At 47.6% G+C, this 22,095-nt stretch overlaps 4 protein-coding genes across 4 annotated transcripts; 2 read left to right on the top strand and 2 right to left on the bottom strand.

The window, feature by feature from the left end:
- Positions 1 to 9,776: 9,776 nt before the first annotated feature.
- Positions 9,777 to 11,197, top strand: dus4 (tRNA-dihydrouridine(20a/20b) synthase [NAD(P)+]; the record flags this gene model as incomplete). The annotated part of the gene is made up of 6 exons (XM_031152286.1): positions 9,777 to 9,838; positions 9,902 to 9,980; positions 10,046 to 10,102; positions 10,167 to 10,212; positions 10,259 to 10,534; positions 10,602 to 11,197. 6 exons carry the CDS (start codon positions 9,777 to 9,779, stop codon positions 11,195 to 11,197), a joined length of 1,116 nt encoding a protein of 371 aa, XP_031003842.1.
- A 113-nt stretch (positions 11,198 to 11,310) lies between these two features.
- On the bottom strand, positions 11,311 to 12,336 carry gld2_1 (Glycerol 2-dehydrogenase (NADP(+)); the record flags this gene model as incomplete). Its single annotated transcript, XM_031152285.1, has 2 exons — positions 11,311 to 11,892; positions 11,914 to 12,336. The coding sequence occupies 2 exons, from the start codon at positions 12,334 to 12,336 to the stop codon at positions 11,311 to 11,313; spliced, it is 1,005 nt and encodes a 334-aa protein (XP_031003843.1).
- A 1,146-nt stretch (positions 12,337 to 13,482) lies between these two features.
- Positions 13,483 to 14,991, top strand: LHYA1_G007355 (putative CDP-alcohol phosphatidyltransferase class-I family protein; the record flags this gene model as incomplete). The annotated part of the gene is made up of 1 exon (XM_031152284.1): positions 13,483 to 14,991. The coding sequence occupies one exon, from the start codon at positions 13,483 to 13,485 to the stop codon at positions 14,989 to 14,991; it is 1,509 nt and encodes a 502-aa protein (XP_031003840.1).
- Positions 14,992 to 18,479: 3,488 nt separating this feature from the next.
- On the bottom strand, positions 18,480 to 21,835 carry het-6_11 (Heterokaryon incompatibility protein 6,OR allele; the record flags this gene model as incomplete). The annotated part of the gene is made up of 2 exons (XM_031152283.1): positions 18,480 to 20,434; positions 20,578 to 21,835. The coding sequence occupies 2 exons, from the start codon at positions 21,833 to 21,835 to the stop codon at positions 18,480 to 18,482; spliced, it is 3,213 nt and encodes a 1,070-aa protein (XP_031003841.1).
- Between the last annotated feature and the right edge of the window lie 260 nt (positions 21,836 to 22,095).

Raw genomic sequence — 22,095 nt, 5'->3', positions numbered from 1 at the left:
ATCGCGGTCGGCAGGTCCACGCTAAAGCTACTACACTCTTTACATCGAATTGCAAAACCCACAACAACCGATAGTAGCTAGCGCTATTTGCTGAGACAAACTCGTCGAAAACCTTCACCCGTCAAAGAGTACGAATCTACGAATACGTAAAGTTTATCAACGGTACGAAGAGCGTTTCCATATTCTCAGCGGCATCATGCCAATACGGTCCAGTACAACCAATCAGGAGCGAGGAATAAGCGAGTACCTAGTAGTGTTCTTACTTTTACGAAGTAATACTGTCAAGTGACTATATTTCAAGTTCGAAGATACCCGTGAAAGGAAATCCCAGTCTTTGTGCCAAGTTTGTGTTTCTTTGCATTGGTTGCTAGCCGTAAATATTGGTTGTTAACAATTGATACGAAGTACGCTTTTGGCCAAGTTGCCAATGCTAGTTCATCAAGTGTTTTGAGTTTGGATATTTTCCGGTATGTTTTTCAAGTTTAACGGTGTCGTCACAGTATCATTAAATAAGGAGTGAAAATGATTGAACAACGTGGATGGGTCTTGCTAGCGCACGACCGGGTCCTAAATTAGGTTGATTTGTCTCACTCTTCTGGAACAAATAATGCATGATGAGTCAATATGCCACTACCCGCGAATCAGAAGGGTTGTATGGAAAGGGGCAAACGATATATTATTACGTTTGTCTTAATAGCCGATTAAACCTTGATTAGACAGAGCATTTGATTGGCTTAATTAAAGCGGCCCTAAGCCCTTTCCCGAATAGGACCGAGCTTTTATAGCTAGCGCTTCGTCTTTGAGTTTGTGGCTAGGACGTTTGGAGTTTTATAAGCTAGTGTCATAGAAACCTTATAAGCCCGGATATCCCTTCTTTGTCTTTATCTAATTTTTATCAACCCCAATTTATACGGCACGTTGTCGTTGGGTAAAACGCGCCTTTAATAATAAGATTCCGGATCTGCAACCGACTATGTAATAATTGCCTTTTCTCACTTCTAAATCCCTGCATATGCACGATGGTTACAAAGTATTTGAGATTAATTTTACACGATTTGATTAGATGATTAATCTGGGTAGTTTAGTGGATCCAGGGCTAATAAAAGTTTTTAATAGGGAAGCACGCTAGCATCGACTTGCGACAGCTGGCTTTTCGGCATTTCTCTCCTACATATCCTGCGACGAAGACCCATCAACACTGCATCCATCGTACGGAATATTCACTTAAACATGAATATCACTACTTCGGATCCTTCGCAGCGCCAACCAGCAATAACAGCTGCGATGCCGAATGAGGCAGAGATGCGGGACGTGGAACTTTCGGGTGTGGATGATGGAGATCCCAAGATCGCGACCGGCAGCGGCAACGGCAGAGGCACAGCCAGACCCACCAGTACCACCGATCCGATGACTGCAGAAGAAAATCTAACGTCACATGATGCAAATGCAAATGGAAACACTCACGTGGTCATCAACGGGATCGGGCTGGCAAATGATTCTGCATCCAAGTCAGACGAAACCTTGATCCCTATCGTACCTGCCGTACCTACTGCATCTACACAGAGTCCGCCGCTGCCAGTAAGAGAAAATGGCGACTTACCCAGATCAGAAAGTCAAACCCCTCAACATCAACACGTACAACAAATACCACCACCTCCTTCCCCTTCCCTATTCGTAACTCCAGAGAAGGAGAAGCGGCACCTTCATGAACTCCAATCCGCCAAAGCCGCTGCCGACTCCATTAAAATCGATAAAGAGGTTGCACAGTTGAATGAGCACATCTTAGGGGCTTCTTCAAAGGCACTCCAGAGACTTTTGCGCGAGCACTGGAGAAATTTCCTCTTTCAGGACGCCAGTTTAAATCATCTAAGCTTTATATTCCGAGCTCTCTTGAAGAATACGTCCGTTGAGGTTATGAATCACGTGGGAGATACCCTTGTTTTCAAAGACCGACTGCTTGACCTTGCTAGTAATAGCGAGGCGGTTATCCAAAAAGCCCTCCACAATGCAAGCATCCCAGAACTTCTTGCGTGCCTCCCTCCGCAAGAACTAGACAAGGTCGTTAGCCATCGCCTGAAGACGGCGCCTGCGAAGACTCTTATTACATGGCTGGCCGAGAATGATAGGCTTGGATATCAGATGGATGATATCATTGAGGATGGAGAAACTGTTATGCCAAATGTTCCGCATCCCCCATCGAGAGATGTGGAAATGACAAATGGAGGCCCTGTAAACGGATTTCAGCATAGTCCACGTACTGACTCTCCTTCAAATGGATTCACTAGTGGAACCTCACCGACGAACGGACAGCCGCTCATGCCGCATGCTTTCTCTGATAACCCCGTGATAGCTACCCAGGAACGAGAGCGTCACGCCGAATATCTGCGATTGAGAGGTTTGGAACACTACCAGTGGCAGCAATACTCGACCACCCCTGGTGCTCAACGTATGTACTGCCCAAACTGCAGATCCCACTTTTTCGACGTGTCCGGCTTCAACTACCATATATCTAAGAAAGTTTGCCACAAAGAGCCGAACGGTTTCAAATTCTCGTGCCACAGATGTTACCAAGGGTTTAGTACAAAGCAGGGTCAAGAGTATCACTGTAAGAAAGAGGTTTGCGCTGGGAACGATGGTCCACCTCTAGAAGCACCACCCGGTCCTTCGAGTGTATCTACGCCTCTTCACCCATCTATGGTGCAACAAAATTCGTCAGGTCCTGTGCCTTTGTCAGCTCCGACAGTCCAATCGAATTATCCGATGCAGACAGGTCCAGGTCCTGGTCCTGCGCCCGTACTTCAAAGTCAAGTGCCTGTTCACCAGCCAGCAGTTGCTATACCACGACCATCTCTTCATACTCCGGGCAAACGAGAGCCCCCCTCCGACGTTCGTCAGTCTCCGTCTCAGTTAACACCTGAAAAACTTGCAGCTTTGCAACAGGAACTCCAGGATGAGGATGACAAGTATGCGACGCTTCGTGCTGCGGCACAAGCTCTCCCGGTCGCTTCTGAGAGGGACGCTAGGTTGGTATCTTTAAAAAATGGGAATGCTTCAAAGAAGTCACAAATTCGCAAGAAGTATGGAGTCAGTCTCCGCCTGCGCGAAAAAGATAAGGCTGCTGCTAGGAATGCAGTATCTATTGCGGCGCCCCCTCTCAACCCACGCCTGAATGCCAGCTCGTACATGGCATCTCTGCCAACTCCTACATCGAGTGCAGGGCTAACTGCACCAACTACTGGCTTTTCACCTATCAACGCGGCACAACGGAATGGCCCATCTCCCTTGAACGGCCTACCTTATGGACCGCCGCCGTCCAGCCTCTCTCAGCGTCCCCCGATGACTAATGGACCACTAAGACACGCACAAGCAGACCAGCCTTCAGGCAGTGGCTTTGGTATGTTGGTCAACAACACCCACCCCCGATATGCGCCCCATAACCAAATGACAACTTCAACGTATGCTGAGCAGCAGCGTAATGCCAAGCGTCGGCGATCAGAAGATGACGACGACGGCCGTCAGTCATTTAGGCCATCATTCTATTCTAGCCATAGCAATACACCTTCAAGCACTGCTCCTCCTCGTCCATCAAGAATGTCAATGATGGAACTAAGTTCCGAAGATGCTGCCAACAAGTACCCTAAGAAGTCTTTAGCCCCTGGACAGTCTCAAGTATCTGGTCCCAATAGCAATAGCCCCGCCGGGAGCCCCTTCGAAATCTCGAGCACTGCTCCCGTCAGAAGAAAATCCGGCACAGCCACTCGTAACGAGGATACACCCATGACAGATGTCAGTACAAGAACACGACCTGAACCCGTCTACATCTCCAGTGAAGATGAAACCGAGAATGCGCCTGCGCCAGCCCCACCACGTCCAGCATCGTCCCGCGGCGTCCTACCATCCATCGAAAATATCAGCGCTCCTGATTCTCGCAGAGTAAGCCTTGGCAACCCCGGAATGCTCGCAAGACGTACTAGCGCTCCTCGACGCGGTAGTTCTCTTCGCGGTAGTTCTATTCGACGAGCCGATACCACTGAAGACGACGATGGATCAAGCCGCAGCTCTACTGCCGCGCAAACCGAGCCTTCGGAGGACCCTAAATACAAGGCGCGGACGTTTGCCGAGCAAGCTCGCATCGCGGAAGAGTTTGCGAAGAAGTACGGAAAGGGCGGATTGCGGGATTAGAGTTTCTTGGATTTACGAGAGAGCGTGTTACTATTAGACCGGGACATCACATGATTCACTGGGAGGGCGTTTGTGGTTTGCTTTGCTTGTTGGATGAATAGCAGCTTTTTGCGATCATTCTTATTTGCAACTAGGAGTTTCGGAGGGGGGAGAAGAGAGGGGAGTTTGTCGTCACCGTTTGGTCTGGAAATTTATAGTCTGCGAAAGGATAGACTTTCTCTCACGCAAACTTCGCGTTGACTTGTTACTCCTCCATACAATAGCATAGAAGGAGCAAAGCAAATAAATACAGATAATCACCAGAATTACTCATGCTGATCAATAAGCTTCCACGCCATGATGCCTTCCTGCGTATAACAAGTAATATACGGAGTAGCGTGATAACAATCTCACATACAAGAATCTCATAAAGTTAATAATGCGGTTAATAATATAGCCTTCGCATAAACCTCCCCCGTGTTCGTGTCTGATTAACGCCGAGAGTCTACCTATATCATTCACGCTGCTTTTGTCGCTTTCGAGCCAATGAAAAGACGTGGATTGGGAGGAGTGGGCTTTGGCTTTAGTTGATTACTGTACTATACTGTAATTTACTATGGATAAGACGCGACGTGACGCGACGCTACAATAGTGGAGTGGAGTGGAGTATACGAAGTATAGGTAAGTAGTGGTTCACTTCGTATATCCGCGCACTGCCGTGGTCTTGGCTTGGTTTAGGGGCTGTGCTGTGTGCTGTTTGATGTGTGGTGCTGGGCTGAAGAGGGAAGGAGGATGCGAAGGGGAGGTGGGAGACACGGTGCACGTGATGGCGGTTTAAGATTTAACGTTGCTGGAATAGTGGAACCAGAAGGGAGGGCGATGAACTATCTACAACACGTTTCAAGCTCGTGTTTGCGATAATATATACAAGTACCTTCTTACCTACTCCATATGATATGGTAAGTTACGCTTTATTCTACTACGGGTGGGGAGTTATGTCGCCATAGCGTGGGATAATTTTAATGGCAATGACGGCGATAACTACGAAGTACAACAGGGAGAGCTCGCAAGGGTGTACCTAGCCTAGGTATGTATTAAGGAATATAATTGCCGCAGAGCTAATCTTCGTGCAGGGATACCCAGCACATCAATCGATCATCCATCTTCCACTCGCGACCCTCAATATGAATAACAGCGGACTCCACGTCTTCAGCGTCGAGTAAGCTGTAAATTGGAGATGGGGAAATGGCTTAGCACGGCAGGATATTCGGAAGGCTATACTGCGAAGGAGAGAGGTGGTGTTGGTGTATCCAGCAGGATGTAAAGGGCAATGGCCGCAGGGAAAGCATTCGAGCTTCGAGGACATATGAGAGCGTTGGAATGCGTATAAAGCAGACGTCTACGATTCGAATAACGATATGGAAAGCCGGCGTTGAGGAAATATGGCCCGAAGTGGGGATGCTCTTTCTTGTGATCGCAGAAGCGTTTTATACTTCGTATTCATGGTGGTCTAGTATTCCTCATCTGCGGAGCTCAGATACGGTAGGCAAGGCAAAGTTTTACTTTGGAAGTACTCGTAAGAATGATGGCCTACTGTCAATCCTATATCTGCTGTCATTTACCTAAACGTTCAGTGCTGGGGTACGGAATCAGAGGACGTATTTACATTTATCACGGAGTACATGGACTATTAGATCTGTTCGTGTGGTCAATATGGATATGGGTGCCAGAACACATTGGCCAGAACAATATGCTCCTGCCAATATCGAAGATTCTGTCAAAGGAAATATTGTACTTGTCGTTCCTGCCTTTATACAAGTTTCTTAATCTTATCCTCTGCCTCTATGCCACAATGCTTTATCCTTGGACTCGTAAGACGACATATTACAATTTCTAAAATTATACTCCCGTTTTTATAGCTAGCCCGTCTCAAGACTGCTATATCGATAATGGAGTGAAGTTGCTACTCACACTATTCGTGTCTTTGTATTTCAGCGAAGTCCTGTTGAACTAGATGTCGATATAAAGACAGGGTTTAAATCAAATGTTTCCATATGTTTGTTAATATACCTCCTCTATTGCCTACAAGGGTTTTTCCGTTTTCTGCCCTATGGCTGGTAATAATAGATGCAAGATACGTATAGCTAGTAGGTGTCAAGGACGTCGAGTTTCCTCTGTCCTTCGCATATGAATTCTCGCCCCCGTGAGTTACCTGTACTGAAGAGTCGTTGTCAATGCTATGAGCATGCCGTTAGGTCAAAGAAAAACATTAGATAATTCTTCTAGGTAACGTTTTTGCATTGCGCCGTAAGTAATTAATGTATTCCTAGCGTTCTCACTTTGAATTCTAAAAGGCGTACTCTGCACAATGGAATTCTCCTACCATCTCCTGATGGCGGCTTTTATTCTTCAAGTGAGGCTTTCGTCGAGGGCTAAATACTTTAAGATCTCCGTGTTCTACCTGCTACTTCGCAACTTTCTCACTGCCTCGAGTGGTGTGGCTTCAGCACGGAAGCTGTCTATAGTATGAGTATTATTCGTATTCTCTGCCCCCTTTAACTAAGTAAACTACATATCCTCAGATAATTCGTAAAGCATAATGGGCTGTCTAATACCCATAAAGCAGTAATTGATACGAGGTTTAATTAAGCATACTCCGTATTCCCCACGTCTCTGCCCATCGATAAATACGAATGCCATAATTCCCAACATCCAAAGAATCAAAAGACGTCGATCGGCCCGATTAATTGACAACACAGAAAATACAGCCATGCCATAATGCCCAACGATCCTAACGTGCATTATGCGATTAATGCGCTCGCTCGCTCGCGGTTGATTTATAGCAACGCACTGCACATCTCACTAAAACAACACAACACATCAATCAAACCTTGATCAAGCCCGCAAATACAGTACGCGGTACAGTATTAGCACACGTCCACTTTTTCCAGATTCCGACTAACCTTGAAGGCCTACGGAGAACAGGTCACAAATACCTCCGTAGATTCTCACACACTCCACTCGATCCACCTTTCCTCATTCGCAACGCACCTTTCTCCAAGCCTAGTACTGCGAGGCTGCGCGCATTGCATATAGGATCGAGATCCATGACTACAGAACAGTACTCGCTACTCCGGACTCCGGACTGATTTCGCTGTATGGAGGGGACGGTACTGTACGCATACTGTACTGCGGCATTTGCTTGATCTGTACGGAAGATGTAGATCGTGATCTGGGGTGTATCGGGCGGGCACCCCGCCCCGTCCCCTTTTTTAAAAAGGAGGTGGGTGGGTAAGGTAGGTAGTGGGGGCCGTACCAACGAAACGATTGTTTGTCCGCCGTCTTCCGTACTAGCTGTACTGTGAGCGATTTGGAGAGATATGGGAAAATTTATGTTTATCTTATAATTGCACGCTTTTTGCGCTTGCGCTGGGAGGATGATGATATTTGAACAAACCGTCGTCTAATTTTGTTTTGATTCTCTGAGGATAGATGTCGACACATGCGTGATAAACATGAGGTAGGATGAAGTGACCGGATTACCAGGAATTTGATATGTTGCTAGGAAAGCTGTTAAGGATGTGGGTTTTGCAAGTGAAAGTGAAATAGTTTATTCATATGATTCAATGTAATCACAATGAAACTAGTTGCTGTCAAATCTGTATTGCTGTCATTTATCTTTCAGCTTGGATATTGCATCTTATATTGATGATCCACCTTAAGGATTCTCTGGAGAATTCTTGGGTCAGGTTTTTTAGGGCAACTTACTTCACACATGTTAAGTGTCAAATCGGTTATAATTTCTGGCTAAATATCTTTGGGAGTATACACCATAGGTCTTATACTCGGCTGACTGGTGGAAATCTTGACCAGGCTGCAAGGACTTCAGGAATCAGCGCAGCTTTCGATTTACTACCCTGCATACCCAGTACTATTCCCAGTGCACCTTCCCAATTTGATCAGCTTTGCCTGCTCTGCACGTCTTGCGGGTTTCAATTACGCATGATAAAACTCCATCCGCATGCTCATACTCCGTCTTGACCATCAAAAAAACTTCTGCTTCCATCTGAAAACACTAGAAATATTCTCCATCCGAGCCAATGATTCACCCCGCAACATACTGCGGCCGTCTTTCATGCGGCCGTCCAAAAAGATGTATTCTTTCGGGTACATAACCCGCCTTCGGCTTCTCCTTCGTTGACCAGGGTTTAGACTGCTCTTTCGCTACTGGCGGGTTGTAGGTCTTGCCCTGTTGATCCTGAGGACGTGGGGTTCGGTCCTTTTCCCCAGCGCGGGGCGAGGAATTTGACTTTTCGGAGACTGGACCTAATTCAGGCGTCCCTTGTGAATATCCTACTTCAACGAAACCCAGGTTCGAATAATCCTGTCCTAAGTTTTGCTGTTTGGTTGCTACTGTCCTTGTTGGGTTGGGAAGGAGAGCCATCGTTTGGCAATGAATTTTCTATTGTTGGGGTTTGACTTTTTGCTGAATCAGACGCGAACATGGGTGGCTCAGAATTCCGAGGCGATTTGAAGGAGTCTTCTCGAGCCTTTTCGATGGCGGCAATCATTTCACTGTCTGATGGTCCATATGTGAGGGCTACTGAAGGTATATCTCTAAGGGCAATCTGCTCCGAATCCTCAAGTTTTAAATCCAATCCCGACTCAAGTGCTCCATTCTGGAGGCTTTCAGGCAGCGGAACTGGAGCAGATAGGACTACTGTAAGCGACAGGAGAATCATAGTGAGGTAGTTAATTCGAAAAATCATGCTTGGACAGCGTTCTAAAAGCAGAAAGTGAGCTACTGCTGATCACATGAAGAAAAGTGAAAAAGACGAACCATTCACAGCATTAAATATGTTGGGTGGCTGTATGAGACTATCAAAAATATCTGTTTGACCGTTGTGTAGCACATTTTCGTTGATGACTGAGTTGACAATTTGACCGGATTGATTATCCGTCATTGTGGCCCCGGAGCGTACCTTTCTTCATATGTCACTCCGGCACGAGGATCACCAAGATATTAAAGATACCCATGAAGAATGCCACCGCAATTGACAAGAATCAAATACTTCAAATCCAAGCACTTGGGACCCCCCGATCTGGATGCCCTGAAACAAGGTGGAAGATCGGCGGAGTGAGAGGAAACTGAGACCACACTGGAATGAAGACATGAGTAACGGGCCGCCGAGCCTCTAATAAAAAACTCAAAAGAACTGACTGTCGGGAAATGGTCTGACTTTTGGGTACGAGGCGCGGACCTCCAAGAACGTTCTCTAGGAACAAACAAGCCCAAACTCTTTTGTTGTCCGCGGTGCTTGAAGAAAATGAGCGCGAAATGAACGCCAACTATCTTCCGCTTGGAAAATTCAATATATCCCAATGCAATCTCAAGAGAAATGAGGTATTCAGAACTAAGCACTATATCAAGAAAAATGATTACAGAAGTTCGTTAGTGGCGTGGCTGCCGTCGAAAAATATATTTGTGCCAAGCCTTTTCCGCCACGTGAATAATCACACTTTTCTTCTCACCATTTCAAAATGCATCCGGCTGACCCTTCCAAGAGACTCTAATCGCTTGATGATGCTCCGTTATCTAGTAAGCAGTTATCATAATGCCCAATATCACAGAGGGCGATGGAGAAGCGCTGCAGCTCCCTTCTTCATTGGATATCAAGTACGTGTGGGGGCCGTGTACCGACTTTTGAAGTGAGCAAGCATGAGGCTAACGATTACAAAGTCCTCTTCAGCTTTTTGATATTGCCAAGTCTGAAGGCAGGCCATTATATACTTCTGCTCCTATGGTCAGGTATAGTAAGGTATATCTTCTCTTTCCGTACATGTGGTTCGGAAGGAGGGTGCTGATGAGGGGTGCGCTATGTAGCTGGCATTCCGAGAAACTGTAGCCCGGTATGGAACGGATTTGACTTGGACGCCTATGGTACGTTCCTCTCCTCAAATAAGGAGGTACATGGACAGGTTGAGCTCATGGAATGGAATCACAGATCCTGGCAAAAGAGTTCAATCGTTCTCTCTTTGCACGTGATAGTGGTAAGCACGTGAAATTTACATCTATCCATCCCCCTCCTTCACGCAGCAGCCGCTGGTATTGCTTTTCTCTCTCTTGCCAGTCTGATATCTGCCGCAGACTTCACCACATCTCCCACGGCGCCGCCAACAATCGTCCAGTTCGGCTGCAACTCACCAGATGAGATTTCCCGCGCAACTACCCTACTCGCCCCGTATGTCAACGGCATCGATATTAACTGCGGGTGTCCGCAATCATGGGCGTGTGCAGAAACCCTCGGTGCCGCCTTGATGCACAAGCGGGAGTTGGTAGCATCCATGGTCACAGCAGCAAAGAACACACTTGGTACCCCCATCCCATCCCCACAATATCAATGCAATTCCCTCACCTAACACTTTGGCAAAACCCCCAGCTTCCCTCGGGTACTCAGACAAGAAAACGGTCTCGGTAAAGATCCGCATTCACAAAGACCTCCGCCAAACCAGCGACTTCATCAGGACCGTCGAAGCAGCCGGCGTAGATTTCATCACCATCCACGGGCGCACGAGGAGCACGCCCTCGCACCAGCCCGTAGATCTCAACGCAATCGCCCTCCTCACAGCACACACGACGGTGCCGACTCTCTCCAACGGCGATGTATTTTCTCTGGCAGACGCACACGAACATGTGGAGGCTACGGGTGTCGACGGTGTGATGAGCGCACGGGGCATTCTTGAGAACCCCGCGCTTTTCTTCTCCACAGCGCACTCCGCATCCACATCCACATATGAGGGGTGCAGTTGGGGGGTTGTGGAGACGTTTGTGAATAATGCGATAAGAGCGCCAATCCCTTTCAAGTTGATTGTGCATCATTTGAGTCAGATGTGTGGGAGCGATCACTCGCAGAGTGGGAAAACGCTGCTGACGAAGGAGCAGAGGGGACGGTTGATGGCGTGTAAGGGGTTGGGGGAAGTGATTGATTTGTTGGATGAGGTGCGTGAAATGGAAGGGGGGTTGAGAAGATATTGAAATATGCGAATAGACGTTCTTTCGCTTTTAAATCATATTGTAATTGAGCTCGAGGGCTATCATTTAAACGCCAGATCCTTTATGGATCTATTCCAATTTGTGCAACCACTAGCTTATGCCTCCTCGGGCCAAACGTCGTAGCCAAAAGTATCCTTCATGTTCACAAATCTCGATTTGCGACCCTTAGCAACCTTATTTACAGCCTCAAATTCTTCATCGGTCAACGAGATTAATTGAGCATTGCTCTGAATCCGCACTGGATTCGAGCTCTTGGGCACAACAGCGTATCCCCTCTTGATACCCCACGCAATCAGCACTTGCGCCAGAGAAACACCCTTCTTTTCTGCAATGGCAATCAAATCCTTATTCGTGGCTACTTTCTCACCAGTTCCAGGAACCTGGTCCTGCGAGCCGAGCGGTGAGTATGCCACTGGCACGATGTTTTGCGAAAGACAGTATTTGATGAGGTCGTCTTGCGGCAGGAATGGGTGGATTTCAATCTGGTTGAGGGCTGGTTTGACCTTTGCATATGCGAGAAGCGAAGCGATCCCTTTCTCGGTCCAGTTGGATAACCCGATGGACTTTGCCAGCCCTTGATTGTAGAGGGCTTCCACTGCTCGCCATGTCGGCTCTTGGTTCTCGGTCAGGTCCTTTTTGATGACATACTGGACGAGAAACGTAAGTACTTTGTAGATCTGAAGCAAATGAAATCATACCTTTCCATCAGGTCCGATTTTGACACTGTGGTCTGGGTTCTTCTCAGCCGCGATTGGCCAGTGTACCAGAAATGCATCGACGTAGGGTGTCTGCAGCATTCTGAGGGAATCCTTCAAACTCCATTCTACGTCTTCTGGTTCGTGCAAGTGGTTCCACACCTTGGTTGTGATGAAAATATCCTCTCTCTTCACCGAGGGGTTGTTGGACAGGAATTCTCGCATCCCAGACCCAACTTCTCCCTCATTCTGGTAGAACCATGCGCAGTCCAGATGGCGATACCCTGCATTCAGGGCGCTCACCACTGCCTTATGTGTCTCTCCTTTGCTACCCTCATTGGCAAAGGTGCCGAATCCAAGCGCTGGAAGGGACACACCATTGTTCAGCTGGATGATTGGACCTGTAACTGCTGGAGCTGCTGCCATATTGTGTGGCTGGTCGGGTACGGTACGGTGCGGTGCGGGCGTGGGAAAAGAGAAATTCGAAGGACTGAGGTTATCTGGAAAGTGGGGGCAAAGCTACGGAACCTGCTGTCCGGTAATTGCAAATATGTAAGTTAAGTAGTATCTGAATCGCGGCGGTGAAGGAATTGAAGACTCTTTACGAGGTTTTGTCGGACCGTGGTCGAGCATACGTATCAATTTGCAACAAGACGGACGACGCGGCGGCCTATGACGTCTAATTAGCCCCTCTATTGGAGATCTTTGCAAGAGTCAGCCTTGGAGGGGTGATTCGAGAGATGTTGCAGGGGTGGAGGAAAAACCCTCGTCGCTTGGTGTTAGAGTCTTCTAGTCCGCGTTTGGCGCCGGCTGATTTACACCTCCTTAGTCTCCTGCAAGTCAACGACACTTGTCTCCCTAAGACTCCATAATATCCCCTACGGCAGTACTTGATCGGCTTTACTATCTCCCAATGAAGCATAAGGTGTACGAGAAAAGGGGATTGGAAAACGTGAAATGTGGAAACCTCTCGTTTGGGCGTTTCGGTCATATCATGGTAAATAACACCCATGTCACTCAACGTCAGTCGTGGATCTGCCTCCTCTTGCACCCCTGCCTAACGCCATCACGTCCTTCACCAACGAATAGAACCAATCCCAACATCCGAAAGGTCGGCTTTATGACCTGATTATACTTCGAAGCAATTCCCTCTGCCTGAGAATATGCAAGGCTACTCGAACTAACTGCAGAATCCCTCAGCCTCTGCATCAACTTTGATCCGCTTTTGATAAAGCTTTTCTCCCAAGGCTGCGATACACTGGATCACTTTGTTTCACGATTCAGCTCGATACCAGAGGTATTTGTATAATGTGGAGCCTCATTTGATAAGGAGACGAACGGACAGCATATTCCAACTTCACATGTTACGGCCACTTGTCCGCTTTCAGGTGAACTGTCGACTCTCCCATCCCCGACTATTCTCTAGCCTTGTTTCCGTTCGGTTACTGCTGATATATACAATGAGACCATGTCCCAAGAGGTTGTTTTCTCTTTCATTCTTCATTCTCCTACTTCCCAACTATCCAACGTGAAAACTTATCAAACTTTTCATCAAACATTCATACTTCCAACATGCCTGCCTTCGAAGACAAAGAACTCGGCGCTGATGGCAAGAGGCCTGAAACTCCTTCCTCCACGAACCCTATGGTTGAGCACTTGCACAAGGTCTTTGTCAATGGATCACCTGCAAAACATCACAGCACACTGGAAGTCCCAGGCGAGAATGAGCACGGTGGAACTATCGAAGTTCCAGCAACCAGATCTGCCATAGCAGAATCAGAAGCCCTCATGCACTCTCTGAGCATGTCTCCATCTCAAGTCGACCGCCGAGGCTCGCGTAACAGCTTTGGGGCTTCATTGCCAATCCCAAGATCAAAGCGTCAATCCCGTCTCTCTTCTGTTGCAACTGCAGATGGAAGACCAACAAGACCCGGCATGCCGGCCATACAGCCTACTCGAGAGATTCTTTCGTCTCAGTTGCAGGATATGTCGTCGATCACGACATCTGCTGCCAAGAACATGGCTTTTGCCTTTGATATTGACGGTGTGCTTGTCCATGGTGATCGCCTGATCCCAGAAGGGAAGCGAGTTCTTGAGATCCTCAATGGAGACAACGAGCTTGGCATCAAGATTCCTCACATTTTCCTTACAAACGGATCAGGGAAACCTGAGGCGGCCCGATGTGCTCAACTCTCAAAGATCTTGCACTCCCCAGTCTCGACTGAACAGTTCATTCAGTCCCACACTCCCATGTCAGCGCTGGCTGAATACTACGAGACTGTCCTCGTCGTTGGAGGAGAGAACTACCAATGCCGCGAGGTGGCCAAGGAATACGGGTTCAAGAACATTATTGTCCCCAACGATATTGTTGCAGCACAGCCCACCATCTCCCCACTAAAGGAGTTCTTCACTGCCGAACAAAAAGCGACATCCAACCCCAAAGATTTCAGCAAAATCAAGATCAACGCCATCCTCGTCTTCTCCGACTCTCGCGACTATGCCACCGATCTTCAAATCATCATGGATCTGCTCCAATCTGAAGATGGCGTACTGGGCACCATGGCGAAAGACCCAGTCTCGCAGCGCATCCCCATCTACTTCTCCCAGGGTGATCTCCTGTGCCCCACCGAACACCCCGTGCCCCGAATGTCGCAAGGCACCTTCCGCATCGCTCTAGAAGCCATTTACAAAGCCGTCACTGGTGTCGAGCTTGAGCGAGTCGTGTACGGCAAGCCCGAGCTGGCCACGTACAAGTATGCTGACGAAGTCATGGCTTCATGGATGGGTACTATCCACAATGACGAGCGTCTCCCCGAGAACATCTACATGATCGGCGACAACCCACAATCCGACATTATTGGAGGCAACATGTACGGGTGGAAGACCTGCCTGGTGCGCACTGGTGTGTTCCAAGGAGGCGAGAACGACGAGAAGAACCCGGCCTCCTTTGGGGTGTTCAACAACGTTCTCGAGGCCGTCCAGACCGCGGTGAAGAAGGAGCTTGGGGAGGACTTCAAGTTCAACTGGAGCGACGCCATGAACCCCGTAACTGCTAGTCACGCTATTTCAGCCATCGAGTAAACGGATGGATTGGGGTACGGATAGGGATGATTACCACGATTTTTCTTTTTTTTCAATCATAAACCCACAGCATAGCGCTGAATGAGATAGATACTCGTGTTTCCGAGGTAGATTGGGGTCAGGCGTTTAGAATACCGCATCGCTCCTGACAAGTGAGCTTGATGAACAATTGATTTTACATTTTATACCAGCCGCCATGCAAAGTTTCGTGTGCTCGTGCGTGATGTGCGTAACTATTGCCTAGTTTTCTCACTGTGCTGTATCCAAGTGTCACGTGTGCCTTCCCCACATTGCGCTTTGTCACGTTATTCGCTCGCCAGGTGACAATGCTGTAAATTTGAATGCAAGTTGGCTTTGTTTGGACTTTGGCATACATCGCCGTCAGTCTATTATTACCGCTGTCTGTTGTGGCTGTAGATGTTTGGTGGGCGGTTCATTAATTGATTGTAGCTCATAAGCTGCATCAAAGTCTTAGTCACCGTGTCACTGTCAGTAACGTACAATTCCTCCCTTATCCCAACGACCTGGATTTCTTAATATCTCTTTCACTACTATAGCACCTAAAAGAAAAGTATATCTTCTTGGGTTGAGATGTACGAATTTAAAACACAGTCTAGCACTTTTTCTTAAAGCATATTCTCTAGAGCCTGGTCATGAGTCAAAGTGCCATACTCTATATCAGGTATCTCTTCAACGCTATTGCGTTTGTTCGTGTTATTCGTTTCAATAATAATGTATAGATATAAGGGGGGTTTTTTTTGGAAGTGATTGTGTGGAGAATCTTATACCTGAGATGCCAAATTACTCTCAAGTAAAGGTAAGAACAACCTAGGTTCTGCCTTCTTGCCAAACCAAACTATCCGAACGTCCTGAAAGGGAATTGAATATACAACAGGCGACAGAACATTCACTCTCTTTTATTAATTTAATGTCCGCTTGGTAGCATCGCTAACTGCTTTTGCGTTGGCCGCGTCGGGAATCAGCCCTTCTTCTACAACATCGCATTGTATATCAATCACAAGTAGTCATTCCTACAGTTTGCCTCCCCACACTCATTGTATTCAAATAACATTCGAAGTCCGTCTCGACTATTCTAGTACTCTCATAAACTTGATTCTTCGTCTTCCAACAACTAGCAAACACTCCCTCTCGCTGTTTTGGGCGGCGACAAACACCACCCGCGATGTCAGTTTCGGAGGAATTCTCATCGACACCACTTTCCAAAGAACCCGTCAAATGGATTCCCACAGCTCCTTTATATTCATTTACTCCACCCCAAAGCACCACGTCAAGACGCGTATCAGGTAAGTAACTTTACAGAAGTCATGTCTTTCGGAGGGTGCTATGAAAGAGAATAACACTGACACTACTTCATCACAGAGGAGTCTGCTGTTGACTTTGAAACGGAGTATCCACCCTTGGGAATGTACGGTAGAGTACCCAGAAAGCGAAGAACGTCTACGCAGTCATCGACGACCTTTACTCCTCCTCCCAGGGATCTGCCGCCAACGCTCATGCGTATTACGAAGACTCCACCCCCAGCGCCATTCAAAGTGCCATCTCCCATGCCTAATATAAAGCCAGTGTCAACCGTCATTAGCCAGACAGTGCCAGATCTTGCACCCAGCACCCCATTTGCAGAGCCAGATCGAATTGAAGAATTCGAGGAGTCGACCCCAAAATCCACAAGACCCGCGTACAGGGAGCCTCAATCCTTAACAAACCGCAACAAGTCGCCCTTCCACCTAACACATACCCCAATTATCGACGGCCAATCTCTCCTAGCAGCAGTACAGGAAAACCCAGAAGCCATCTACCTGAACATCTGCACCTTTATGCACAACCTCAACGAGGCCGAAGCCCAGCTCAAAAGTGTCACCGAAGACTACCGTGGGGCTATCCGAGACTACGAGTGCGAACGTGCGACATGGGATGAATTCCTGAGAGTTGAAAAAGCTAAGCAAGTCGTGATATGGAAATTTATCGATAGGTTACAGAGAGGCGACGCGAAGTATACTTCTTCCGGACTACCTGCAGAGAGTAAGAAGAAGAACCAGGCTAATCTTGATACCTATGAGAACGAGAACAGGATCGCACAGTTGTCAGAGGCCGTGAACGAGGCTGTCAGTATTGGGGAGAACTATCCACCGAGCGTGCTTCCAGTTTTCGATACAACGAGTAATGGAAGTGGCATGGCTGGATCGGTGGAATGGCCAATGGGCATGGATCCCGGCGCAGTACGTGTAATTGATATCCCCCCTCCCCTTTCCCCGCCACCCCCCCTTCCTCATAATACACGAAAGAAAATCAACTCACACCTCGCACACAGCGAATATTCATCCCCGTACCACCCATCAGCCCCAACGAAATCATCTCCAGGCGCAAACCCAGCGGTCTATCCTCCTCCACAATCAACAGCATAATCGGCATGCTCCCCCCGCGCTTCTACGGCGTGTGTCCCATGTCCCTCATCTCCTCCGCTCCCTGCCCCCTTTCACCCTGCAACCTAGCCCGCATCTGCGACTCCTACAACGATGAGTCTCGGGGCATGGGCTGCGAGCACCTTCTGAGCGGCAGGCCGTGCCGCTACGTGCACGAGTACCGCACGTGTGAGTTCGAGGTCGATCAGTCCCGCTGCTATGTCGAGAGGCCGGGGAAGTATGGCAGGGAGCGATCGGAAGGATATTGCATTATACATAGCCAGAAGAGGGTGCATGAATCGCAGTGCGATGTTGAGGAGTGGAGGGCTAGGGAGATGGTGGCTGGGTTGAGGAATGTGCATTTGCAGGGGGTGTATAATGAGCAATGAGCAATGAGCAGTGAAAAAGAAAAGATGAGCCTCTGATAGAGCATGGCAAGGAGGTCAATATGGATTGGGCGGACGTCAGTGATAGATAGTTGGGGAAAGAGGATATATATTTGAAAGGGGACTGGAGTTATGGCGTTGAAGTATACACAGCTGTTGGATGGAAGCAAGCGTATGTTTGTTGGAGTACCTATGGTCTGTACTTATAGCGATATACCACTCATGCACAGCACTGAGTGAGTATTCTTCACAGCCTCGTTCATGCGTCTTGATGAGGATATACTAGATCCGTACCTTTCAAAAGATAAAAATCCACACACATAACCTCAACCTTAATCTTGATTCTAACTTTCATTCATGATTTTTCAATATCTGCATATTCTTTCGAGAAACTCAGCACATATAAACAAGCCTTGTATTGTAGTTTCGTCTCATACTTATGGAAGTGAGCATTTGAAAGTACCTGACACGTGACTGTTACCCCTATTTATCCCATTTTGGGTGTTTGAGCAAATTGCTTTAGTCTATAAGTCTATAAGTCTATGTAAAATAATTGAAGGAGTTAGTATAATAACTAGGTTATACTTCTTTGTTATTTAGTTTGAATCTTGATGTTTGATACTATACTGCCCGTTTTGGAGGTTGGTTTGGTTTGGTTTGGTGAATCGGAGCTTTGCTTACCTTATTTTAGCAGAAACCTTGCTGCTTCCCCAGAGCCATCCATTGCCTCCCCATCCATAATGCCGTGGACATAAGCAGCTCCAACAAGCTCATAAGAAGCGTTCTCCTCGCTGTCTTCCATGTCATTAATCTCTTTCCCATCAAAACCAGTTTCGTGTGCACTGTCCTTTCCACCTTGCAATGCTCCCCTTCCATCCACCCTCTTGACCACAAAAGGCACTCCCGAGCCCTCAAATACACACACCTCGTCACCCACCTCACACCCTTGCATAAACAAGCCCATCCTGCCCTTCTCCGTAATGCCAAACGCACGCCCCGCACAAGTGATATTAAGATGCTTGATACGCTCTTTCAACCTTCGCACCATATCCTCACCACCAGGAACAATATCTAGATTAATACCCCCGTAGCCCAAAGCTAGTAGAATAGTCATCAGACCGAGATCCATCGGCGGCACAGGGCGTATGGGCGCGTCGGGGAGCGTGAAATCAAATATAGGTTGTGAGAGATCTGCGAGAAGCGTGCGTTCGAACATTGCACGACGGGCTGCGAGAATGGCGGGGTCGTGCCCGTCGTTGGGCCCGATGCCGAGTTGGTACCAAGATATTAGAAGAGTGGTGATGGAAGTAAAGGGGGCCTCTGGAGATGAATCGAGGGGTTTGGAGGGGTAGACACGGCCTATGTATTGTATGCGATCAACGGATACACCTTTGAGTTCAAGTATATTATTGTCTTCATGGATCAAGAAATTCGGTAGCGTTTCTTTCGCGGCGCTATAAAGGGTTGTCTCATTCATGGTTTTGGCCATGGCGTTGAGCCTCTTCAGTGCCCTCTCTTGTTCTGGACGTCCACTAAAGCTTATTTCGTCGTAGCTTTGCATATCTGCCACACCCACCAAGATACCTTTCAGCCTCGGATGCTGTAAAAGCTCGAGGGTGCCGTCGTAGCCAATTAATGGCAGACATGGTGGATCTTCGAGGCTCCAATCTGGCACCCATGATGGAAGATTTGGAAGTTGGCTATGGCCGTAGGTATAAGCGGTGCCAGCATGGGCGAGGAAGTCCAGGCGACGGTTTTCTGGGCCGGAGGAAAGAAAGTGCCGTGCCACAGTGGTGAAGAATTCGGAAAGTCTTTTTGAGTAGTCTGGGGTGATTTGCGGATTCACGTTACCGAGCATTCTGCTATTGTTTAAGAGGTCGTTGAACACCACATCTCCAGCCAACCCTGAAAGATTGAGTAGGGCGTAGACACGATCTTGCGTGTTGGTTGCTTTGAATCTGCAGCCGGAACGAAACATGCGAACCAGGTAGTAGAGGAGAGATAAATGCTGATCCTCTGCCGAATGCATTGATCTGAATTCTTCCATGATCCTGATATACTTGATTTTGAGAGCATCTGACCCTGAAGAATTAGGATCCTTGTTTTCTGTCAAGGAGTATAGCTTTTGCATGCTCTGTGGTTCGCTCTCCACTGCCATTGCAAGCCGGGAAAGTGTGACCCAATCAATTTCTGCATTGCCGTATCGCACTACCACATTGCTAGACATAACCTCTTGGACGACCCATGATCGTTGAAACCAACGATTCTGTAGCAGTCTCTGCAATGCTTGCCATGCTGGTTCTGGCGCATCCAGTGAATAGTTAGACGAACCCATTACTCCACTTAATCTGGTTCTGATCCAGAGCCGTCGAGCTAGGCTCAAAGCCAGTGTACTTTCCTGGTCAGATCCCAGCCAGACAGTTACTTGCTTTGCATTTCTATAGATACCAGCCATAATCGCTATTTGCTCGGCTTTATCAGCATCGCTCGATTGATCAATACAGATGGCGTCGATCCAGAATTTCTTCTTTCGCCATTTTGATCGTAAACCCTTGAGAGCGACAAGCGCTGAAGAAGTGGTCCTGCATTCTTTACCGTTGAGTATCATAGTGGAATTGGCCTCGCTCGAGCCCCAGACTGCAAAATCGCAAAGTCAGCGTTATTGATGGAGAAAATTTGGACTGGAAGTGTTTAATGTCTCAAGATCTCTAAAATTTTAGAAATGAACATTGTAATTCACAATTCAGTTGAGAAAAGGTATTTTTCGAATGCGTGCATACCATAAGAGACTGCAGTATATTTTGGAGCAGTTTCAAGGTTATACCACGACATGCTACAAGTTATGACTTGATCTTCGGATGCAGAAGGGTCGACCTCCAGAAGACGAAAAAGGCGGGGAATAGACCCTTCGGCCTTTTTGTTCGATGGTGAGGTTTTGGCCTTTGAGTTGCGGCTAATCATGAATGACTGAAATGTAGGCCCGTATCTTGCAAACCTATGGAGGGCTGAAGTAATATATGAATTGCAAGCCAAGTAAAATGCGTCGAGAGTTGCGCCCACAAGCCTTCTTAGATGCGCGATCCGTTGGGGGAATCCCATTCTTCGCCAAGAAACTCTTCCTCTGCGCACTCCCTGTATCAGCAGCAGTGCCAAGTGATCTCTTGCTCTGATGACGGACTCATCAAGTTTTTGAAACTTTTTGACTATTCCAAGATCTCCGAACCTTGTGAACAATCCCCCCACAAACCCACCAATTGCAGCTCTGTTCTGCCCCACTGCTACGACCAAGGCCACAACCAGATACGGGAGATTTTGCACAGCCATCTGAAGTGGCGTTGTGACTGCTGTGATTTTCATACATCTGATAAAAAATCCTGTCCAGGTCTCGTTCAATCGCATAGCACTCTCCTGCTTCAGGACCTCCTTGTCTTTAGTAGCGAGCCATCCTGAGAAGAACTGAGCTGTATCCCAGTCCCTGCTGAGAATCAACCAAAACAGTTGCCCAAGCCAAGGTCGATTTTCATCTAGTTGGAAGAAGTTGAAGATCGTTTCGAAAAGCAAATGCCAGGCCAGTGCTGGGCAAAGAAGTAGAATCAGGATACACAAATTTCGCATCTCGTGCCATTGCAAATGATGCAGATCGCAAGTTCTTTGAATAGTCGCAAGCCCAAGCCTCCAAGCACGAATTGCGAAACTGAAGAAGAGCAGCCCGGCGTAGACTTTTGACTTAGGGCTCCGCAACTCGGATAACGAAGAGACGGCATCAGGATGATTGACTCCGTATGATACTAGGGCTGCGTATGACGAATAAATTGAGATAAAGATTGTAATAATGCCATAGTCAATGGCTCCAGCCACGAAGTAAATGAGTATAATCTCATGGTTCCAGTCGTACAGATCAAGTGGATCTGGATATCTCAGAACACATATATCCCAGAATTGCATAAAAAGGGGGCTTTTGACGAGGTAAAAGCTGTCGTTCTGATGCGAGGTGGAAACCCGGTCAGCAAAGGCGCCAATGGAGTTGAGAAGCCCCATTTCGACGCAGCAAGATGCGAGATTGACTCCGAGTTTTCCTATACTTCAACTTGTTAACAAGCAAGTTCCGATCTGCTCATTCTCCAGTGTGTGATGGTTGTATGTGTGAAGATCCTTTGCACTTTATCACAGATACAGAACAGCTTTCGTGGAGCTGAAATGCAGTGTTGGGGCTGTGTCGGTGGCGATGACAAACCAAGGTGGCAGCTGAACAGGGCACTGGCAGAGAAAATCGAATATAAGCGTTACAAATACTCTAG

Source organism: Lachnellula hyalina (genome assembly GCF_007821495.1).
Source record: "Lachnellula hyalina strain CBS 185.66 chromosome Unknown contig00108, whole genome shotgun sequence".
In the NCBI taxonomy this organism is placed as follows: Eukaryota; Fungi; Ascomycota; class Leotiomycetes; order Helotiales; family Lachnaceae; genus Lachnellula; species Lachnellula hyalina.
Note: the sequence above shows the minus strand (reverse complement) of the source record. Positions and strands in the feature narration are given on the sequence as shown.